Here is a 22083-nt window from a genome sequence, read left to right as displayed (position 1 = left end):
CGATGCCCCAGTGTTTGCTTCACTTCGTCGCTTGTCTGTTGGCACTTTCCTTTTAAAAAGATGTTACTTGAACATATCAATGCATTTCATCCAAAGCGGCGTGGCCTTAAATTAGCAATTTTCTGTTGCAAACGTTTCTCGGTTGCAACCCAGCGTTTTGCTAAGCAGGCGCGCAATCACTCTGGCGCACATGGTGAACAATTTTATAGAATCTAGTTAACCCGCTTTGCTAAAGATTAGCTTCACATATATTCCAATCTTGCGCATTGGATTCGCAATAACTTTTATCTCTTGATTTCTTGCGTATAGAAGGCCTGTAGCACATAATTACCTGGCGTGGCAAATGCAACAGAACAGTGAGCCGTCGGAAGTTCTGAAATCTTGCTTGGCGAATATATTTATTCTGTATATGTAAGGAAACCGCACCTTTAATTATCCCGATAACAGCACGTCAAGATATATGTCTTGTCTGAAGAAGCAACCAACACGCAATGTACGCACGTTTTGCAACAGTATTCTCCATCACATATTCAATGCGTTAATAAAATTGAGCTTGCTTTATATTTCAGAATATTTAGACCACGTGTGAGCACATGAACGTCCCATAGGCACCACATGAGGTGTATGTGTACCTGCCACGAAGACACTGTGTAACAGCTGTGCAGAGAAAAGCAACGCCAGGCCTTCTTCAGCCAAGCGGGTCCCACAAGCGAGCACGTCGCCAACTTACAAGGGCTGAGCGTCCAGACACTGGCAGCACAATACCACAGACAAAGTCAATGTTTCTATAAGCATCGTGCCGAGGAGGGATAAAATTGTGATACTCCTCCACACTATATTGTACATGATGAAAATGTTGTGGCTTTTGTGTTGAAAATGTTTATTACACATGTAAAGAAAATGTTGAAAAATAAAGTAGAAGTGATATTCACAATCAGTTCGAGCTGTTTTCCATTGCGTAATGAAATGTAATTCATTTGCCCTCCCGGGTCTAAAGCGATGGTTGTTGCACACTACCGCGTGGGAGAGAATACTGGCGACTTGAGAACATTCAGCAAATAGTTGGTGTGATTTGAACATGACAATCTTTCGCGGTGACGTAGCTTGAGCAAAATGTTTGTTTTTAGACCATGCAGAGACTACAGAAGATGTCGTAATTGGGCTCATAGAGCTGGATTATTCATAGCGGCGGACATTACCTGCACGAGAAATCAAAATGCATAATCGAGTATTTAAAAAAATTCGCTACTTAACTTTTATAATAACCACTTTACAGCACATGTTGCAATTTGCCAGTAGAAGCAGGTGTGTTTGCAAGGCATACACTTGTAGCGATTACTGAGAATGGTATTGTTTTTCAGATACGCGCCATCAAACTTGCGGGAAGATGCACTGTTGTTCCACTTACATATTTAAGAAAACGATGTTTTGCTCGTTGAAACACCAAACTAACTTGGATGCCACTGCATTTTGTCATCAACTTCATGAATCATTATCTCAAAACGGGTGTCATGCTGAGCAATTGCTTCCGGATACGCCTTGCGAACTCACCGGCTGCAAACCGTAAATTGCATAATGGGCCGTGAAGTAATTAATTACAATGCAATACAGTTAAACTTATCTCCATGAACATATTAAGACAAAGAAGGTGGGAAAAAAGTGAAAACCCTTGATGAGGTGGCTACCCTTGACGAGTTAGCTGATATGCAGATTTTTTATTGTTATTCTTTACTGTGCAAGTCCCGCTGCATTTCCTTTGTTATTCGCAGCGAGAATGTCAATCGTCTCCTGCCGTCACCTGCTGTGACAACTTTCCTGAATGAATTCTGGCGTTTTACTTGCCAAAACCATGATCTGAATATGAGGCACGCCATAGTGTGGGACTCCGGATTAATTTTGACCACCAGGGGACCTTTGACGTCCCCCCGAATGCACGTTTCCTGGGTGCTCTTGCATTTCGCCCCCCTTTGAAATGTGGCCGCCGCGGCTGGGATTTGAGCCCGCGACCTTATGCTTTAGCTGCGCAACACCATAGCCGCTAACCCACCACGGCGGGTAATAACTTTCCTGTAATTTAATATAATGTTTTAATTGTGACACTAACTGACTGATTCGGTTGCACTTCTTCAAATAAATTGGTGCCTCACTTCTCCACATTGGCTGTTGTGTGATTGTAGCACTGGTTAATGACAGCGGAGAAACACAATCACTTGGCAAGCTGCTCCGTGCATCTCGTCGATTGTAAAGACGTGCATTGGTGGGGTCATTATTTACTCTGTCTTTTTAAAAGAACTGTGAAACAATTGTTGCTGTATCTAAGAGAATCATGTAAACGTCAGTTTTCACCGATTGATAACTCGCAAAAATTTTATGCCATGAATTATAATAAATGAATAGTACATTGGACTATTAAAGGGAGGCTAAAGATGAAAAGTTGAGTGGCATTTGTACAATATAAAAAAATCAAGTAGTCCCGTTGCAGCCGTTGACACTGGGACCCTCGTCTACATGGTATCTGAACCTAATTATTGCGTGTTGAACTGATAATAACCAGTACCTGGAACTGAAACCGTGAGAGGAGACTTGATACTCCAGAAGAGAGCGCAAGAGACAGGCACTCGGCGCCGCCCTAAAGGTCCCGCACGAGCGCATCAAGAGGTAATGAATTCTAACGGCGTGTACTTGGAACTGGTTGAGGAAGATGCACTAGGCCATGTTCTAAACGAGTCCAAAGCTGAAATTAGCAAGTTCCAAGGACTCTTACTGAGCCAAAACGGTCCAAATACGAAAAGAGCACGTTAGAATCCATGACGTGGCTCTGATGTACTATCGTGAGCAATATGAGCGGGAATGCTCGAATGAGTAGCAAATAGCCTTGAAACGGAGTTACGAGGCGCTGTCGAAAACAGAGAGGTAAGAGGGGCGCTCTTCCGCTAGCTTTTGGCACTCCCACTGCGCCTGCTTTTTTCGAAAACGGTAGCTGACGGCATTTCACTGACCGCCGACAGCCGATAAGACGGTTATGTGTCGCAGTGACTTACAGCTAGCCAATTTTTTCTTTCGCGTTTTTAAAAATATTCTTGCAGCGTAGCTCTTAGGCGCCCATTCCTGCATTTAGCATAAGGTACTTTCATATATACCCCAATGGGAACTCGTGCGTACCTTATGGAGCGCATCTTGTCACGCGTTACAGGCAGACGGACAGATTTCCCAGGGAAGTAGCTCTAGAATGCTTACGCATCGAAACAGCGATACTATATTAGTCACGCTTCGGTGCACAAAGTTACCTGTGACCGTAATGTCAAACAGCTTTTTCTATGTGCGCTGGCGATGCGAAGTTCCGCACTTTGTATAAAGAGACGCGTGGTGGGAGTGCCAACGGGTATTAGAACAGCGTCCTCCTTTCCACTTTGTTTCCGACGACGGCGGCCGCGTACCGCCCATAGCAGGATTCTAGTGGTTCGAGGCTATCTGACACGCACTCCTGTGTTCCCGCTCATATTGCTCACGATAGTACCTGCGATGGTGTTTCAGTTCGAAATAGTAAGAAATAAATAATAGTTGTACTTGTAATAAATCTATTTCGCCCGTCATTTTCTCCTTTAATAATCAACCTATTACCTCGAAATAAACGAAAACAGAATTTTGAAATAGAATTTTGTCAGTCTATATTGATGTATTGTTTCTCTTTAGCGACCCTTTGAAGGGCCGCCAAACCACTCTGAGTTCGCAAGTGCGTTACTAAGTGGCAGTTGTGTATCAGTCATCAACGAAGGTACAGCAGCAACAATTGCTTTAATATTGCCGTAATGCCAGAATTTCAGGCGTTTGATTGAGGACAACGCGGCAGCCGCAGCATCTCGCTGCTTTCGCTCCCCTCCCCACCGGCGCTCTTTCCTCCTCTGTGAGTATTCTCGCCAACTTTATGCTTTAAGCTACGCATCGCATGAAAACACCATAAGCTCAACCGCTGGATAACAAACACGCCTGGGCTTTTGTCCACTGGCCATGCAAGAAGAAACGATCCTCCATTTTCTGCGCCTAATCGTCCTCCGCACTACGCTACACTCAATGGAAATGTTACAGAAGGTTCAGTGGCGCAGTTTTGGCGAGTTCCCCGCTCTTAGAACGCACAGCCGACCTCGTCACGTTTATCCTATCATTCCTGCTTCATCCAGCCAATCGGCATCTTTTTATCCTGGGACATCACGCACGGAACCCTGCTGACGTCACGACCGTGTGAAGAAGCGATGAGAAAGGAGACCGGAGAGAAGCTTGGGATTGTTTTTGAGTTCGTGGGTTCCCCGCGGTACGCAGCACTGTCGTATTCAATAAAGACTAATCCTCTCAGTAGTCTCTACACGGATGCGCACCCTTATTTAAGATGTGTTCAAAGTGTCCGAGGTGGCTGAGGAGCCCTTTAGGTGAAGCGGGGTTGGAAAGTACGCGTTTACTTGCAGGACACCAAAAATGCTGACCTCACTTCGAGCGGAAACTCGCTGACACATAAAAGACGGGTGGTGACGCCACCCCTGAATTACCGCACTAGTAATCTGTGACGTAATACATTTTCATAGCGTGTCCTCCAAACCAGCGAACACTTTATTGTTATACAAGTATTACATATAGTTCTAAAGGGACCAAGATCTCAACAATTTTCATAACTTCCCCACAAAATTAGCTCAAACGGGGCAGAATAAAAGTGCAATATTCATGATTTCGCACTTACCTACCCGAGCCGTGGTTCGAGTTCAACATTCAGAAAGGATAAATTAGGTTCCATTTCTTCCCCGTATGACCAGCCTTTAGCCGTCAATTAAAGGGAACTAGATTCTTGTAAGAATACTTCACCAATCTACTACGGCTTTTTGTTGTTCTTTAGTGCCTATTTAAATTATAAAGCAACCAAAAGCATCCTCAAAACTGATATTTGTGCGAATTGGTGTAGTTGCATTTTAAGTTGCCACGGTAGTCAGACCATTCTCAATTTATCATTGTACCTTAGAGTGGAGTGTACCTGAGAATGCCCAGCATGTACAGGCGCCGACAAAAGTGGTATACTCCACGCAGCAGGAGCCGGAGCAGCGGCACACTGCATCGCGACGCCATCTACATTGACACGAGTCAAGCGACATGCCTGCAGATAATAAAGGGCACCCATTGGCTGTCTCGATTCCAGATGCTGCCTGTAGATGGCGTTGCGATGCAGTTTGCCGTTGCTCTGGCTCCCGCTGCGTGGAGTATAGCACTTTTGTCGGCGCCTGTACATTCACATACGCACAGACACACACGCGCGCACACACACGAACGCACGAAAACTAGGCTCGCAGCACCCACATATTAATTCGAAATTTAAATTTGAAATCGCTAAGCCCCTCCCGCCAATAGTGACCACTATTTTGGTATAGATTGTGTGACATAAGGGAAAGCGGGGTGATCGCTATGTCTTCTGCTGAGACCACATCTGAAATTTTGCTGCGCGTGCTCTGGCACCCAATGACGCAGCAAGGGCGTCGCCGCTGAATTGTGCACGCATTTCTTTCCATCGTGCGATAAAAAGCAGCAGCAGCACACCACCGAGATTCACACTCGAAAAAAAGAAAAAGTACGACGCATGATGGTCATGACGTATTTCTGGCTCCTGTAGTCCATTTCGATGTTCGCAGTGCACAAAAACATGGCCTTCGAAATCAGCTTTTGGAACTCCCCGCTGTCCACTCGTCTTCCACAGTGCCCATATTATGTTTGCAAATAAACTACTATACCACATTTCTAACACACGTGAACAAAGGCACACGCACGAACAGCAGATGGGGCAGGCGGTTCACGTTCTAAGGCGGAAGGAAGTTCGTCGGAGTTCTATGAAGAGTAGTCCATGTTTATTCCATTGGTGTGTTTATTTTATATCCAAGTAATCTATATTCGTTATGTATACGCCTTGAAAATGAAGACTGGTGCAGCAACAATCACAGTGCCCAAAAGATTATTTAACATAATGGCAGTTGTACATCAGCCTGAAATGCACATACTGTCCCACGTCTATTGCAGTTTCTTCAAAAGAACACCGTAATAGCAAAGTTAACGATGTTTCATCAACTTCTACAGGACCGCAAACGTCTAGCTTCCACACGTGACCATACGTCATGACTGTGCGTAACGTTAGCGCACTTTTCTGGTTTATTTGAGTGGTCGTGATTCCAAGCACGATGAAAACGCTATCCACTTCCGGGTACTACTGCTTCCCGCTGTTATCATGCCCGTTGTCAGTGTACTCCTTCCAAGTTGCAGCTTTCGACTGTCTTTTGCATTTACGGCTCTATTGGAAGCCGCGTTCTCGGCAAACAGTGAGGTGATTTTGTTGCCATGCTTCGACGACACAATGGCGCTTTCCAAACTAAACCGCCTTCCGCATTTTTTGCCCACCAAAGCGGCTGCCATTGAACTTGATCCACCAATTTCGGTATGTGCTGCTGGCTTATTCATCTGTTTCAGCACTTCTCAGAAGTATGCTTTACTTAGTCATTAGAAGAAATATCAATACACAGCTTTGCGCATTTATTGATGCAACAGCCTCTCATGCTGATGGTCCCATCTTGCCTACGTATAGGCACTCAATAATCTCGACTATTGATGGCGCCACTGTTGGCGAGCTGGACGGCCACTTGCCTATTCTCATTTTTACGATGCGGTGCAAATACGATGGTCAGCAAGAGAACGGGAACGAAGTATGAAAAAGGCTGCGTGACATTTACGTTTGCGGCGAGCAGAAACGTATCGTGCGTGGAATTTACATTTTACCAGTTTGCGCGCAACTGTTGCCATTTCTAGTAGTATAGTAAGCGTTGATACGATACGCTTCTGTCGCATTCATGTGAACGCGGCTTACAATACGTTTCATTGGGAGTAACGTCGACTTCTTTTGGCGCATGAGTGCGCTTGTGAGCGTCGCCCTGTGAGGTGTCAGAAACGAAGTGTGGTATGGTTGTTACCCACTGATTTCTTTTCTGCAACGGTGGCCTCAAGGGACAACCTTGCTTTTGAGGCCCCCGACAAATTTGCTATTTGCGCTGTACTTAGAATCACCGTGCTTAAGCGTTTTTAAAAGAGGTAAAAGTACTGGCACATGAGGACGGCCTCGCTTTCATTTGTACGGACAAGTCTGGTATTAAAACTGTGGTGTACATCATAGAGCGCGAATGAACTGTACTGAATGGTGGGAACTGTCGATGTCACTGTGGGTCATCGAAATACTTCGGACTTCCGTTGGATGCATATAAGTCAACTGCACATTACTAGAGAAAACGTGTGCCAACCCTAAAGCATTAGGCCGAAACTTGTTCCCCATAACCTACCGATCTGTGGCAGAGCTAAAGTTTGCAATTTGTTTGGCAAGAAAACATTCCTATATGCTGCAAATCGTTCATTCTTCGCTTGTTTGCATTAGGCAATTTTACTGAATATTCGCAACCTTTGTTGAATAGTCGCAACCCACGACCTTTGGTAATAAGTAAGGCGACGTTAATTAAGATAGAGTTAATTACCGCACTCGAACCCAAGATCATTGGCGGGAGTCGAACCCGCATAATAGGAATGAACAACGCATTCGAATGTCAAGTAATTTAATGAATGTATCGTGAACGCGCTGGCTTTCGCCTTCATCCGTTTCAGCGTAGGCTGAAGTGAATGTAAATTTTTTTAAGACACAAAGTGTATACTGAAACGCAACCCGTTAAAGCTTGAAAAGACATTTTTGCAACTTTCCTCAAATGTGGCCTCTGAGATTTGCCGGAAACTACATAACATTGCTTTATTTGCTGTAAGGACGAAATATAAATGCGGGATGTTCTCCAAAGGATGTTTAAAAAAAAGCTCCATCTAAATCTTCATTCCATACGCTATCTCATGTAATCTAAAAGCGATTATTAATCTTTCGACATTGGCACGTGCACTTGTTTATCGGGTGACCGCGTTTCAGCTTGACAAATGTTATCGCTCAGCGAAGGACGCGCCTGCATGTGTCGGAAGTTTCTGGAATGTTATCGATGGTTCTGTCTGCTGTGTGTTGTGGCCGAGCCTTGTGCGATCTGATTGCATGTATGCGCGACGCGAATTGTGTAGAACTTTCTGGAAAACATGCGGGCACCAGCGATTTCTCTGGAACGTTTGATGGCTCGCGTATAATATTCGACGCGCTTGATCCACTGATCAGATTTCGACGATCGCCGAATGTGCTCGTCGCTATCGTTGTGCTTTGAGTGTAGCCTTTTCTTGTGGGCACAGGTTCACCCGATAAAAGTAAGTTTCATAATTCACAGTTTTTCTACAGTATTTTTCGCCGTCACTACTACGTGACATCTGGGGGAGGTGCTACGTCTACTTATAGGGCTGCACAGCTTGCGAGAAATTCACATCCAAGATCGAAAGCAAAACCAATTGCATCTTTGCAGTCACATTCCTTTCAAATTATTTTACAGCTGAAAGACCCTTATGACCAAGGGAAATTCCCACTGGAGTGGTATGCACTGTTGATGAAGCCTATCGGCTTGCCTCCCTTTAAGAGAACTGTTTGCTTTATTACTTGCCTATGACGTGTTTACGGGTGCGACTAGAAAAAGAAAACAGCGTCGGTGGCCTATGGGTATAGAGCCGCCGGCTACTTCATTGGTTCGAAACCTGCCACCAGAAGTATTCCAAAGCGAAGCTTAATTTGCAATTTTCTTTGACTTTTCAGTGCTGCTGCTGCTGTTGCGGTCTTGCAAGCCGACTTGCGAGGTCGTTGCGAACTTGTGAATGTACATGAATGTACGTGCGAATCATGTCTATGACACATTTCCAAAGATCTCCGGGGGCGTCGCAACAATGCCCTCTGGAGCTCCCTGGCCATCCACACAAAGCCCTCTTAAAGGCTGTAATTACGCGTAAGCTTCCCGCAAAAGCTTCAGCGCTTACCTTTGTACTGACCTGCAACAGGCCAGAGGGAAGATAGTATGGTAGAAAGAGGAAAGACAGAATGTGCTACACGCCAACGCCATAACGAAACGGGTGAATAACCACTCTTCGCTCGTGACAGCTTGCATATATGGAAGGATTGCCGGGAAAGAGGAAGGCGCTGTCAGAAAGCATGCCTCAGTTGTTTTTGTTTTGCTTTTTCAGGTAAAGAAACACAACTACTAGACATGGCGCCTGTTGCGGACAGACTGTAAAAATATAATAATATTATCGATAATAATAATTCAAGCTATGGCACGGCACATTTACGTTATTTCTGAAAAATAAATATCGAGTCAATTTGTTTATGCTGACAACAGACGCGCAGAGTATGCAGGCACAAAACCGCATTAAAGCCCTGCGGCGTCAAGACAACAATACGCAAGCGGCGGTTCATCAAATCGACACTTCAGTCACAATGTCCCAACCCTGCAACACTGACAGGCTGTGCTGCGTGATAGGAGCCCCGGTGGCCAGCGGGAGTTGGTCCGTCGGGCACGAAGAAGACGTGGCAGCTATTTCTGTTAAGACCTCAATGAAAAAAAAATGTTTCTCCATGCCAGGATGCGATGTTCCTTATAAGCTAAGGACAGTGCTAACGTTTTGACAGGCGACGGATAATGGCCCACAACAACGCATCGAGCAAACACGTCTCACTGTACGCTCTGTGTACTTCGTAGACAAATGCAAATGGTGCACGCAAGGTAAAATGTAACACCACGTCATGACCGTCGTATACCGTCAAAATCGCCGCCAAATATCGTCAATGAACACAAGCAGCAAAGAAAGTTTCGCTTATATCGATTCCCACAGTGCGTGGGATCTGCATAATTTAATTTTTTACTCTTTCAACGAAGAGACCCCAACTGAGGCAGGCTTTCTAGCGTCCTCTATCCTTCTTCCTATTTCCCGCGTAGGTTCTACACGCTCTCAACCACCCCCGATACGACGAGCAAGAGATCAGGGCGATAAAGTCGAAGCGAGACGTAAGAAAGCCTCGCTGTAATAAAAAAATGACGCCTGTTCACTGCAGTTCACTAACCACCGTGGTTGCTTAGTGGCTATGGCGTTGCGCTGCTAAGCATGAGGTCACGGGATCAAATCCCGGCCGCATTTCGATACGGGTAAAATGCGAAAACGCCCGTGGTACCAAGCATTGGGTGCACGTTATAAAGAACCCCGTGTGGTCAAAATTAATCCAAAGTCCTCAGCTATGGCGCGCCGCATAATCATATCCTGGTTTTGGCCGGTAAAATCACAGAAATAATTTTAAAAAGCTGCTCGCTATAATTTGAAAGCTCTGAACTCGCAATTGTCTCTGAATGTCAGCCCGTTCTGGCAAGAAGGTCTTTAGTGCTAAGAATTACTGCTTTCTATTGGAAGACAGGTGTTAGGGAACAGTTTTGTAGAGGGCCGATAGTATGAGAAACACAACTGTAGTGAAAAATCAATTTATCAGTACTGTATGCTAGCACACTAAAGAGTGAAGAATATATGATGCTGCACTTGTGCAGTACTTCAGAAAATAACCAGACAAGGGAACCGGCAGAGCAAAGACGTTTGTAATTTTATTACATGTTTTCCACATAAAGGTAGACAGAGAAGCAACGCTGGTTTACAAGATGGGGTCACTGGGCTCACAAGATTAGGTGACTAGGTAAAGTACAAAAGATTGAAAACAGCACGTAATAACACAACTTAAACATGCAAAACAAGAACGGCACGCATACAGTCAAAATATAACAAAACTGTCCGCTCTTTTTGATTTACTCCTGAGGAGGCTCGAAAACCTTCACGCCTAGTTATCTTAACCTTAGTTACATCCCTTCAAAAAATTCACGGAGAAAATTATGGCCTGATAAAGAAGCCAAATTAAAAGACAGCAGAATTGGAGATAGACATTCTCAGTTTTTACTAAACGCGTCATCCAAAGTGCGAAATTGGTCGTAATTCTACACCCCTGAACCATATAGGTAAATAACAATATCACTACTCATTATCGTAATGCACGGTGACGAAGTTACTTGGTGTTGTAATAAACAAAACATGTTTCCGTCCACTAGTTATTAGCATGTTTTCGTGAACGTTATAGAAGGTTTTAGCATAGGGTGAGATGCTAGCGTAGACGTATACCGACGCACCGGAAAGTGTAGAATCAAACAGCATTGCTGGTGGAGACATCTTGCGGAGCTGCACTGGGTCTAAACGCGCTGACCTAGCAATGCTATCACAGTGTTCGATTCAAGTGTCAGCGTAAACATGCTGCTGAAGGTTGGGTAAAATTTCAAAAAAAATCAGGGTGCCTGACAAGTGCACCTATCCAAATGTTCGTACCCTAGGTGTCACAGGAATACCGACATAATATTCTTTGCCGAAAATGTTGGACAGTCTGACAGTGCCAGAACGCTCCTATGTCATTATGGTCAATCACAGTTTCACAAGAAGTCGCTACCAGTACTGCCGTTCCTATATAAGTATTTCGGCATACATCTACGCTAAGCCGGTGCCCTTTAATGCTTGAAAACGAGAAGCTTCTCATACGTCGTTTCTTTGGTGCAGTGTTAAATTTTCATCTTGCACAGCGAGTTTTAGCAGACTGAAACAGAACACACACATCTAGCCAGGAAACGTGCTTGAATGCAACCACGACAGACACGAGCAAGCATTCGAGTGTGTCGAGGTACGAGACTAGGCTACACAGAAGAGTCACGAATGCATGTTGTAGGCGGACCGAAGCTTCTTCCAAAATGTCGACGTGGAAGATCCAGAGGCAGACTGTTCGGGTGCTCGGTCACGATCGATACATTTCCACGACACACATCACTTCATGCGTTCGTGTCGTTGCAGCAGCTACATTTATAGCAATTTCCTAGCACTGCACAGGGCCGCTCTTCAAGAATTTATGTACTTGTTAAGCCAGGGCTTGTATTCAGACACCCTCGTGTAGAGGCCTGGGAGCAAGGGCCGAGCGCAACCAAATCCCGCAGAGATGACTCCAATCAGCACGTACTTGGAGCCGTCGTAGAACATCAGGGGGCCGCCAGAGTCACCCTGCAGCGAGAAAAAATGTGATCGGTTAGTTCTTCGAGCGCAGATAAAGAAGTTCGAAGGGCACTAGGAAAAGACTTGTGCCTCGAAGCCTTCTTTGAAAGAACGAATCCAAGTGCATCAACGAAGTTCGCTCAACTAAAAAAATCAAAAGTTGTCTTTGTGAACAGAACAAAAAGTCAAGCTACTATGTGCCCCCCCCCCCCAAAAAAAAAAATTAATACAGCTTAACATGACAAGTTTTGATGGCATATTTTGTACCTGCAAGAAGTGCTTTCGTACTTTTGCCATTCATGACATTAGTCCCACAACTACACTACAATAATTTCTGGTATCTGAAACCGGAAGAGAATCGGAGGTTTCCTCAACCTCTCTGTCGCTGTCCAAACAAAGGCTAAACTCATCCCAACTTCTTAGTTAACCAGAAAAAAAAATAAAGCTAACAAAAAACGGGAAATGCCAGCGTTGGTGGCATAACTTGACGCTCTACCACTGTTCGTTAAAATGTGTCTGGGTTATGCTTTGTCGTTTGATTCTGCAGTGAATAGGCTGGCCTGGCGTATAAACGCAAATAGACAGTACCATGGTCCCGTCAGCCTCTGGCCTGGCCATATTTCAAGAAGCCACAACACGTTCAGCATTCGTCGGAATTACCCTGTGGCTTCAGTTACTAAACAATATCAAGAATGCCAATATCAACAAAAAACAATGTCAGCCGGCATCGTGTGGCAATGAAATACCGCGAAAAGAGTCCAAGAACGACGTCATTGGGCGCACTGAAAGCTTCTATTATCCCCGAGCGCATCCCAACAAGGTGATCACCTCAATTCCACAAATAGCCTGGAAGCATTATCTCTAAATATGTAACATAAGCACACGCGAGCGAATTGTGCCTAATCTCCAGTGCCAACCCTATTTTCGGTTTCGAGTCATTGAGAACACGCTGCGTGACTCAGTGAAAAAGGCATGCGACTACGTCAGCACTGTACAACAATGATCGCGGTTGCGAGCGGCGCGCCGGGTTACTTGAATCGCGCTCAGGCAGACGGCAAGACCCGTGGTTATCTTACCTGGCAGGCGTCTTTCTTTCCTTCTTTGAAGCCCGCACAAAGCTGCGTGTCTTGCAGATGCACCAGCTTGCCCGACTGGGCGTACCAGCCGTTGCACTCGTCGTTGGCAACGATGGGCACGGTCACCTTCTGCAGAATGTCTTTCCTCGCTCCGGCGAAGCCGTCCCCCGAGGAATCTAACGGAGAGACGGGCAACCGATGCGTTTCAGTGCACGTTGCGCACAGCGTGAAATGACGGGGGGACAGTGGGCGGCCGCTCCATGCAATATACATTCGACGAACAGCGACGGTTACGATGTACCAGGAACGCTAATGCCCCCGTATTTACCCTCGCTTCTTGCCTGCACTGAATGGGTTCGAGGAATGCCGCTTTGCTCTGGATGTTTTCGACTGATACGTCCCATTACTGACGGCAATGCTGCTGTCTTTGGCGTTTTCGGCTACGTCTGGCTTTTCGCGAAGCGTGTTTTTTGCTGCAGTGGGTGACAAACGTTACACAGCAGGGCGTTGAACTTGAGAAGATTGCCTTAGATCGTGCTTTAGGTACCAGTTTACAAGAAAGAAAGCTAAACCTTATAGCGGCTAAACACGCTCGTATCTCGAAATAACATTGGCGCGTGTGTCCAGATTCTTCCTTTCTATATTTATTGCGAGGTATACGAATACTCCACTGAATGACTTCTGGGGTGAATTGAACAAAGAGCAAGATGTTAGTGGAAAGCACTTTTCTTAACGTTAATCTGGACAAATATTTCTTGGGTATATGTATTGATAATATCAGAGAATGTTAAAGGAACCCGTCTTAGCCGATCTCCCACGGAGTAAATTTAAACGAAGCTTCACTAAACGTCCAGCGGCATTCAACAACGTAGCATTTTTCAACAAGGCTGCAATAATGCTCGAAATGTTGCAGGAAGGAAATAAGCCATGCATCGGAGGAAAAGTTGCCCACGTCTTTTAGGATAAAAGCGACTCGTTCAAAAACATAGCTTGTGCCTCCGATATTATGAGCGCGATCAAAATTTTCAGTAATTAAATGCGGCACAGAAGTGTTTCATGTTCTCAACCAAAAATAACTTCAACTCTCTTCGCGAAAAATATCATAAAATGCTAGATATCTTGATTCTTAGTGATAATTATGCACCGTATGAAAACATATTTTTAGCACTTTTGGAAAACCTTGAAGCCGACGGTGGACTCGAACACAAGAATCTATATTTATTAGGTAAGATATCGATCGCATCACGTAGTCATTGCAATACAATTCGCAGGTGCGTAAGTATGCAACAATAATTTCTTGAAACCACAGCTGCTCATGCAGCAAGGAAGGCCTGTGGCAAACGCAGGTGAATGATACTCAGAAGTGTAAAATAACCAAATACATGAAAGCGATTGAAGAGAATAGTTTTGAACGGTTCAGAGGAAGTTAAAAATGTGGTTGGTATTAGTCAGCGGGTATTACAGGTCGAAGTGTATTTTCTCTTGTAGTAAGAGAACAACAATACTGGGGTTTCCAACAGGACGAGCGGTCGCCCGTCTCCTCAGCTTTATAAAGACTCTAAAGAAAAAATTTGGGCATTAATAGTCAGTTAAGCCTTTACAGTACTGTAAGAGCTAGTTATACCACGAGCGAAAGCCAGAAAAGACGCAAGAACGAAACGAAAGACGGATCGCGAAGCCACCTGATTATCTTCTCGGGCTTTGTTTATTCTTTACAGGTTATGATGAACTTACACTGCATTATAAATGAGCGAAATATTGACCGTAGCAAGTTGTGGAAACATTTACTATATACGTACAATGGCCCAACCATGAGAATATACTTTGAAACTTGTGACATCACATTGACCTACCAGCCCTGTAGTTTTGGAGTCAAATTGAAGAACAGAATGCATGGCTTTTATTCTTTTGTCTTTCTTGAGGGCGTATGGTCTATGTGAACGTCTTTGACTCGCTCAGGCCCTCCGCGTGCGTGTGTGAGTTCACCGCGGCTTTCCTCCCTCTCCCCTCCTTCTTTCTATCTTATCGTTCTATTCCCGCTTATCTGTCCCCCAGAGTACGGCAGCCAACCAGACGCATTGTTGATTAACAACCGTGCCTTCTCTCTTTATTTCCTGCTCCTCCTACTGCGCCTTAACATATTTCAGTATCTGTATACTCCAAGCATCCCTCCGGGAACCTCACCCATCGTAACTACCTCTGCGTCCGGCCTGTAGAAGCAGCAAGCCCTCTTAGTTCTCACAAAAAAAAAAAGAGTTATCGGTTCAGACAGAGGAAATGACATTCATATTGTACTTGAAGAGAAAAAAAAAACAAGATGTTGGCTTCTGGACCAAAGTTTCAGACTGCACTATTTTGAATACGCTTAATGCATATTTGGTCCTGCACAGCTGTGTGTAGCGTGAACACTTATACCAACTAACCTGCTAAGATTGCTCGCATTTCTCCTAGATTACATAAAGCTACAATACGCTAAACTATAACGACGTGAGCTCCTGCGGCACCACCGTACTGCCATTTAGTGAAAGTCTTTAAGAAACCGGGGCAATCGAAGAAACATGTAATATATTGCAAATGACGCATTTTCCAGTTTTAACACTCCTAGAAGGCAAAACCATATTGTGAGGAGCTTTTACCTCGCATTAATTTTAAACGTATGCAAATGAGGAAGAGAGCGTCGTAAACAAACAGCATCACGTCGTATCAGGCGCATGCCTTAATAGGAATACTAAAAACAAGAATAAGTTGAGCTGCACTGGTACAGTACTATTCTACAACACTAGATTCAAAGCCACTCTTACTGTAAAAACAGGCTTGGTAAGCCGGATGACACGCGAAAACAAAAGAGTGGGGATGATACTGGCTTAAATTCCTCTATGACGCAATCAATTTCGTCGCCGTTTGCCAGCGCTTTGTGAATTTAATGGGTAAAGAAATGTTGCATTGTGTTCTACGGGACGGCCAACGATCGCAAATATTTAAGAGCCTTTATTGAACCACAGTGGCCCATTTACGAAAATATGCTTTGGAATCCGTGACGTCACCTTTAGCTACCTCACGCTGGCGCTGCGGCGCGAAATTCAAAAAATAAAATTCTGGCTTTCCTTTTCTTTTCTAATAATCGGTATGTATCCTTGAAATCTGCGAAAATAGAGTTCTGAAAGAATTATTTATCTGTTTAAGCTGATTTGACGTTTTTCTTTAGTGTGTGTTGAAGGGTCAAGCATGCTAAAGCTCACCTTTGTCGATATCCTTGATGTTGCCCCAGCCGGCGACAGTAGCAGATTTTCCTTTCAGCTGTAGCGGCCCTTCCGGAAGACAAATGGGAATGACATAGCGGTTGAACTTTACGTCCTGGGCGAGCTCTAATAGGGCGACGTCGTTGTTGTATCGCCTGGGCTGCGAATAACGTGGGTGGATGATGTAGCGGACCAGGCGGATATCCTGCGGTTCGTGATCTTCCTCTGTCTTTCCTATGCTGTACTCTCCCAGTCGAACGCTGAAGAGCCGCGGGGGTTTGCTAAAGAACCAGATTAAAGAAAAAGAATTGTCAGAACAAAGCCAGAGAAAATGTCGCAGGACCATTCGAGCATGCAATAAAAGCCACACATAGGTGACGATGATTGATGATGAACATTACGTGATTGGAGTGTTTTCTGTCGAAATTGATGTACTCAAGCTTGCAGCGGCATTTCATTTTTGTATGTTTACCAAGATATAGTCTGGGCCACAAATTTTCTCTGAGCATAATATGATAGCTTTAGTAGCTCCTCCAGGCATCAAGCATTATTGTCTACGAATGATTAAGACAGCGGTAATGTTCTGACGACCACAGATAGAAACAAATACAGAAAATAGAGAAAGTAGAGACCAAGGACTTGTAATAATGTTGTGGTTGACAGTTGTTATGGCTAAAGTGAAACACTAAATACCCATATCTACATACAGCCCAAAACAACATTAAGATATAGCCTAAGTAAACCAGCGCGCGTGCAAAAAAGTGTGTGCATATAGCAAAACCAGTTGTTACCTGCGAAGACAGTGCGCGGCCGTGATAACCCAGCGCTTGTTAAGAATGGCGCCGCCGCAAAAATGCTGACCGTAAAGACGCAGAGACGCCTGTGAGGGAAGAAATTAAGAAATGCGTTATTTGTACTGCTACATGCAAACAGGTGCTTGCAAAGGTATTGTAATATATAACACATGAACTGCTCTGTGAATCCGCGCCCAAGACCCGTATTCACTGCGCCGTTCATACGCCTGAACCATTCGGAAGCAACAAGCGAAATCAGCTTGCTACTAATTAACAGCTTTCACGTGCGAAGAGTTTTGTAAATGTTATGCTTGTTGTTGAGAACTTTTGTTGGGCGGGCAGCGCATCGCTGTTATTTTCATAAGGGTTGGAATTCATCGCAATAATACTAAGATAATGGAGATGTGCTCGGGCAGATATTGTCAGTTATTAGTGGAAACCAGGAAGTGATGTTAGCAGCAACACACTGACATTCCACGTGTTAATAGGCGGCGCTATCGGCTGGTCGCACCAAAGAACCTAGTAGAGGGTGCGGTTGTGGCTATGCAAAGCTGCATTTCTAAACCTTCCTGCGTTTCTTTTGCGCCGCGAGTTGTTTTCTGGACTTGAAAAACCGGATTTGTAGCTTTTCAACTAACGCTAAACGGCAGCACAAAGAAAAGCAACACGAGGGCGAAAGATTTGTACACGTACCACCCAAGGAAACTCGCCGTCGTAAGCATCGTGTCCGCCCACGATTCTCCCATCACGTATCATCTGCCTGCCACACTGGTAGCTTGCTTGTTGAGCTGTGAAAAGGAAAGAGAGGCAACGTGTGAGTTGACTGCATGAGACAGAACCCCCGACGAGACTCATGAAAAGCAAACGTTCCCATCTCAGCCACCTGCGTAGTGCATTGCCTTGCATTCTTCTCCTTCAGAATGCACTCCCTTCTCAGTTCTAAGAAAAATAAGCTGACAAGCCGGGATTTCTGCCACGTTTTGTTCCGCTAGGAGTGAAATGAAGGGAGATCGTAGGTATGCTGTCCCCACCTCAACTGCCTTGTTAATACCAGCAAGATGTGGGAGGCAGTCATGTTTAGGGCGCTTCAATGCGCACCTCCATACCCGCTCCGTGCTGGGTGGCGACATTCTTTGACGTAGTCGTACCAACAAGACCACTTTGAAACTAGTTTCATGCCACGCTTCCCCATTTTCAATCTCTTCAGCCGGCTGCCTATGCATTCGTGGTGAGCAGCCGTCATACGCATTGCCTGCTTTGCTGTGACTACTGCAATATGACTGGTTGCTGTTTTTCGAAGTTTCTAGGCAGACAACTCGAATTGCAATACGTCACGCAGTATATCTTCTGGGAACACTTTGGTGCAGATATTTCTTCCACGAACGTTTGTATATAATGAAATACCACTTCAGGTCACCGTGACGTTGAAGATGACGCGCGTCGTAGCAGACGACGTGGTTGTCGCCACCCCACGCAGAGCGGCGGGCGAGAATATGAGTAAGCAAGACTAGCAAAGCTGTTTCCCGATCAAATTTTTTTACAGTATATTAGAATGAAGCATTGTCCTCATCGAGTATTCTCGCCTTTACCACCACCCAACCCTCCATTCTGCAGGGGTTAGATGGTGATAAAGGCTGCGAAATGGACACAATACATTATCCATCGATAAGGTGAGCGATTGAGGGACAACTAAGACATCAGGAACTTTTCCCCATAATTCTCACAAAGCCTTCGCGCTCACGTCTATGTCTCTGCGACAACTGCGTGTACAGGAAACAGGTCTAACCTGTAAGCAAGCTTTGACTAGAAAGGCACCTTTCAGGGAAGCCAACCTAAAATTTTTGCAAATCGCCAATTACTTGTTTCGGCCACGTGCAAAGGCAGAATGAAACAAACAAACGGAAAATCATCATACAAGGACGTAAATGAGGATCGTCGAACGCCAGCGAAATTGAAGGACTCAAATTTGTCGATTGTATTACTTGCTAAGTTCCAGAAGCTTTCACAAGCTATAGTGCAAGCTGCTAAGTTTATGAGAGTGTGTGTACAAGAGAACATTCGCCGTATTCGCTTCGCACGTATGCAGGATACGTGTAAAATGCGTCATTTAGCGTTATCCCAATGTGCCGTTCTGTCATCTGTAAGAGCAAGGCAGAACGTACAACACGCGGCTAATGCGGAAATGCTCCGGCAACGTGTTGTTTACTTGAGTATCAGGAGAAAAAATTCATGACATCGCCTGTCATAGCTTCCACAAATTAGCTTGCGGAAAATTGGAGAGCTCGAAACTGAGGCAAATTGGTTACCCATTAAAACCCCAATGAATAACCCGAACGCAATTTTATGCTATCCACTTAATCGATCTCGTGTTTCATAAAACATGTAGTAGAAATGCGAGAATGCATGTTTTAAAGCGAAGCTTTGTTTGCATCTTCCTTCGACTTTCCTACTGCTGCTGTCGCACACACCGCGTCGGGGGGTGGTTAAGAGCGTGTATACAGATGACAGGCGTGAGTCAGAGGAAAGGCGACGGGAGAAACTCGTTTTCACCCCACCGCGTCGAATGTGCACAATGCCCTCTGGAACTCCATGGCCATCGGAGCATAGCCGCTTGACAGCTGTAATTATCCATGACTCCAACTGAGAAGCATTCCACAAACTGCAGCGCTGCCCTTTCTATTAACGTGCGAGGCCAGGGTGGACGCAGCTATAACTGCATAGAGTATGAAGAGGCAGTTCTAATGCGAGGAAGGGGGGGGGGGAGGTGACGTGAGACGGCAAGGAAACCCTACTACTATAGGACTGCTGTTGCGGGGAAAGTGTGGAAGAGCTTAAGTTCAAGGTACGGTACAGTATGTTGCTGCTATCTCTAAAAAAAAAAAAAAAAACGCCAGGCAGATATGTCAAGCGGGCAACTTACGTAGGACGTGCTGAAAGAGAGCCACTGCATTAAAGCGCACTGCAGGGTCCAGGAGACACTACGAAAGAGGTCGACCGTCAAATCAACACTTCTGTGCTCGCCGCGGTAAATTTGTGGCTATGGCATTGCTAGAGGTCACGGATTTGATCCCAACCGCAGCAGCCGCATTTCGACGGGGGGAAATAGAAAACGCACGTGCACTTAGATTTTGGGACACGTTAAAGAACATCACGGTGTCAAAATGAGTCCGGAGTCTGCCACTACGGCATGCCTCATAATCCGATTGTGGTTTTGGCACGTACCGCCCCATAATCCAATTCAAGTTTAATACTTCTGCCACAATGCGATGTGCCATGTGAGGCAATGACAACGCTCAACCCTCTAAGGGGTTGTGAAATATGTCGCACAACAACGCCTCAAGCAAACACCTCTCCCTATGTGTTCTGTGTACTGCGTAGACAAACGACAGTGATGCCCGCAGGGTAACGTTTACCATCAACTCACCACTCTCGTGCTAGCCTAAACGTTGAAATTAAGCTTTAGTCGTCAACATCACCGCTAATTATCGTCAGTCAAAGCATCCACATGGAAAGCTTCGCTTACATCGATTCCCACAGTGCGTGGGATCTGCATAACTTTTTTTGCTTTCCTTTTTCGGGTATGCCTGCAGTTCGGCGACTAGGTGTTAATGTGCGTGCAAAAGAGAATGAAGGAAAAAATTACTAAAGCCGTATTTGTTAAACGTGCCTAATTTCAGTATGCACGAACATTGAACATCCGAGTGTGAGGAAAGACAATGTCAGACGGTGTGATCTATGAGCCGTGAAGGATACTATTCGTTTTTTGTTGTTGTTTTCAGAGCACTTTCCAGCCCAGTGATCGCAATGCGGCAGCGCATCAGTGGGAAGCGAAGCAGACACAAGCCATGTGAATAAGGAAGTCGGAAGCAGCTTGTTGCTGCTGCTAGACAGCAGAATTGCTGATTGCGCTGAGCAAGGGCGGATGAACAAATAAGAAAAAGGAAGTGGAAGGGACCCAGGAAGCAGAAGTCAGCGCCAGGAAAGAAGTAGCGCTAGTTCTAGTTGTTTACATACAATAGAAGAACTGCTGAAATTAGGGGCACTGCCTTCAGCCCGCCGGTAACGATACGGCAGATACTGAACGCAGAAACGCGTCTCAATGGCTAAGAGCAAGGCTTGACAGCACCACAATGGGGTGAAGAGTTGACCAGCCGCAAAAGCTGCATCAAAAATGCAAATAATAAAACTTCATATGCACAGACTACTAACGATAAACTGTGAACAAGGTATGAATATCGAAGTCGAGTGACGCATAAGAGTAGACGATTATAATGAAGCAATATGAGAAAAAGCCAAATGAGCACAAAGCGTCATTGAAAGAAAAATAGTTTACCACTCTTAGACCTTTTATATTTACTCCTATCGAACGCACACCCATTGGCTAGACTGGTTCCTGTGCCAAGCGGATGTCGCAACATGCGGAACAGAAAGGGTACCTACCAAGAACAGCAGCGTACGACGCAAGCGGGCACGAAAGGAAAGCGCTCCACGCCGCCAATATCACCAGCAAGCTACGGTGCACCGGGCTGGCCATGTGTGTACGCTGATATCGTCACACGCCTTCGCGGTCCACTGACTTCCGACGTCGACTTCCTGGCTACCACGCGCCTCAACAGACCCAACGATAGTGATGCGACTGACGTCTCTCCGCACCACGGCTGGCCAGGCGAGTGGTAGTGTGACGAATAGGGTGCGCTGCGGACCTTGGACAAAAACGTGACGACGACGAGGGAAACAGGGGCCCCGTTTAGTTACGGCCGCTTGTCATCGGACGTGCGCGCCGTCGGATGGAAGATCGTGAGAAGGAGGAATGGGGAGAGAGGTAGCGGAGGGAGAGTGAGTGAGGAGGAGAACATTAGGAAAGGGTCCGGTGGGGGCTACGTCCCAGTGACCCCGATTTCGCTTGAACTTTTCGCTACTCTCGCCAACCTATCGCTTCTGGGA

At 45.4% G+C, this 22083-nt stretch overlaps 2 protein-coding genes across 4 annotated transcripts in view; one reads left to right on the top strand and one right to left on the bottom strand.

The window, feature by feature from the left end:
* LOC126531404 (cell adhesion molecule 3-like) overlaps positions 1 to 934 on the top strand; it is a 486943-nt gene extending 486009 nt beyond the window's left edge. For all 3 annotated transcript variants that reach the window (XM_055071147.2, XM_055071148.2, XM_050178917.3), the window contains one exon: positions 570 to 934. The gene's annotated coding sequence lies outside the window, so the exon portion shown is untranslated. The remainder of the gene's footprint in view (positions 1 to 569) is intronic.
* Positions 935 to 10536: 9602 nt separating this feature from the next.
* LOC140218396 (trypsin 3A1-like) lies at positions 10537 to 21865 on the bottom strand. The gene is made up of 6 exons (XM_072288113.1): positions 21580 to 21865; positions 17833 to 17927; positions 17137 to 17225; positions 16346 to 16626; positions 13107 to 13282; positions 10537 to 12039 (listed from the first exon to the last, which is right to left on the bottom strand). Exons 1-6 carry the CDS (start codon positions 21671 to 21673, stop codon positions 11881 to 11883), a joined length of 894 nt encoding a protein of 297 aa, XP_072144214.1. The 5' UTR covers positions 21674 to 21865; the 3' UTR covers positions 10537 to 11880.
* Between the last annotated feature and the right edge of the window lie 218 nt (positions 21866 to 22083).

The sequence above is a fragment of the Dermacentor andersoni genome, chromosome 5, assembly GCF_023375885.2.
Source record: "Dermacentor andersoni chromosome 5, qqDerAnde1_hic_scaffold, whole genome shotgun sequence".
Classification (NCBI taxonomy): Eukaryota; Metazoa; Arthropoda; class Arachnida; order Ixodida; family Ixodidae; genus Dermacentor; species Dermacentor andersoni.
This window is presented reverse-complemented; position numbering and strand designations above follow the sequence as displayed.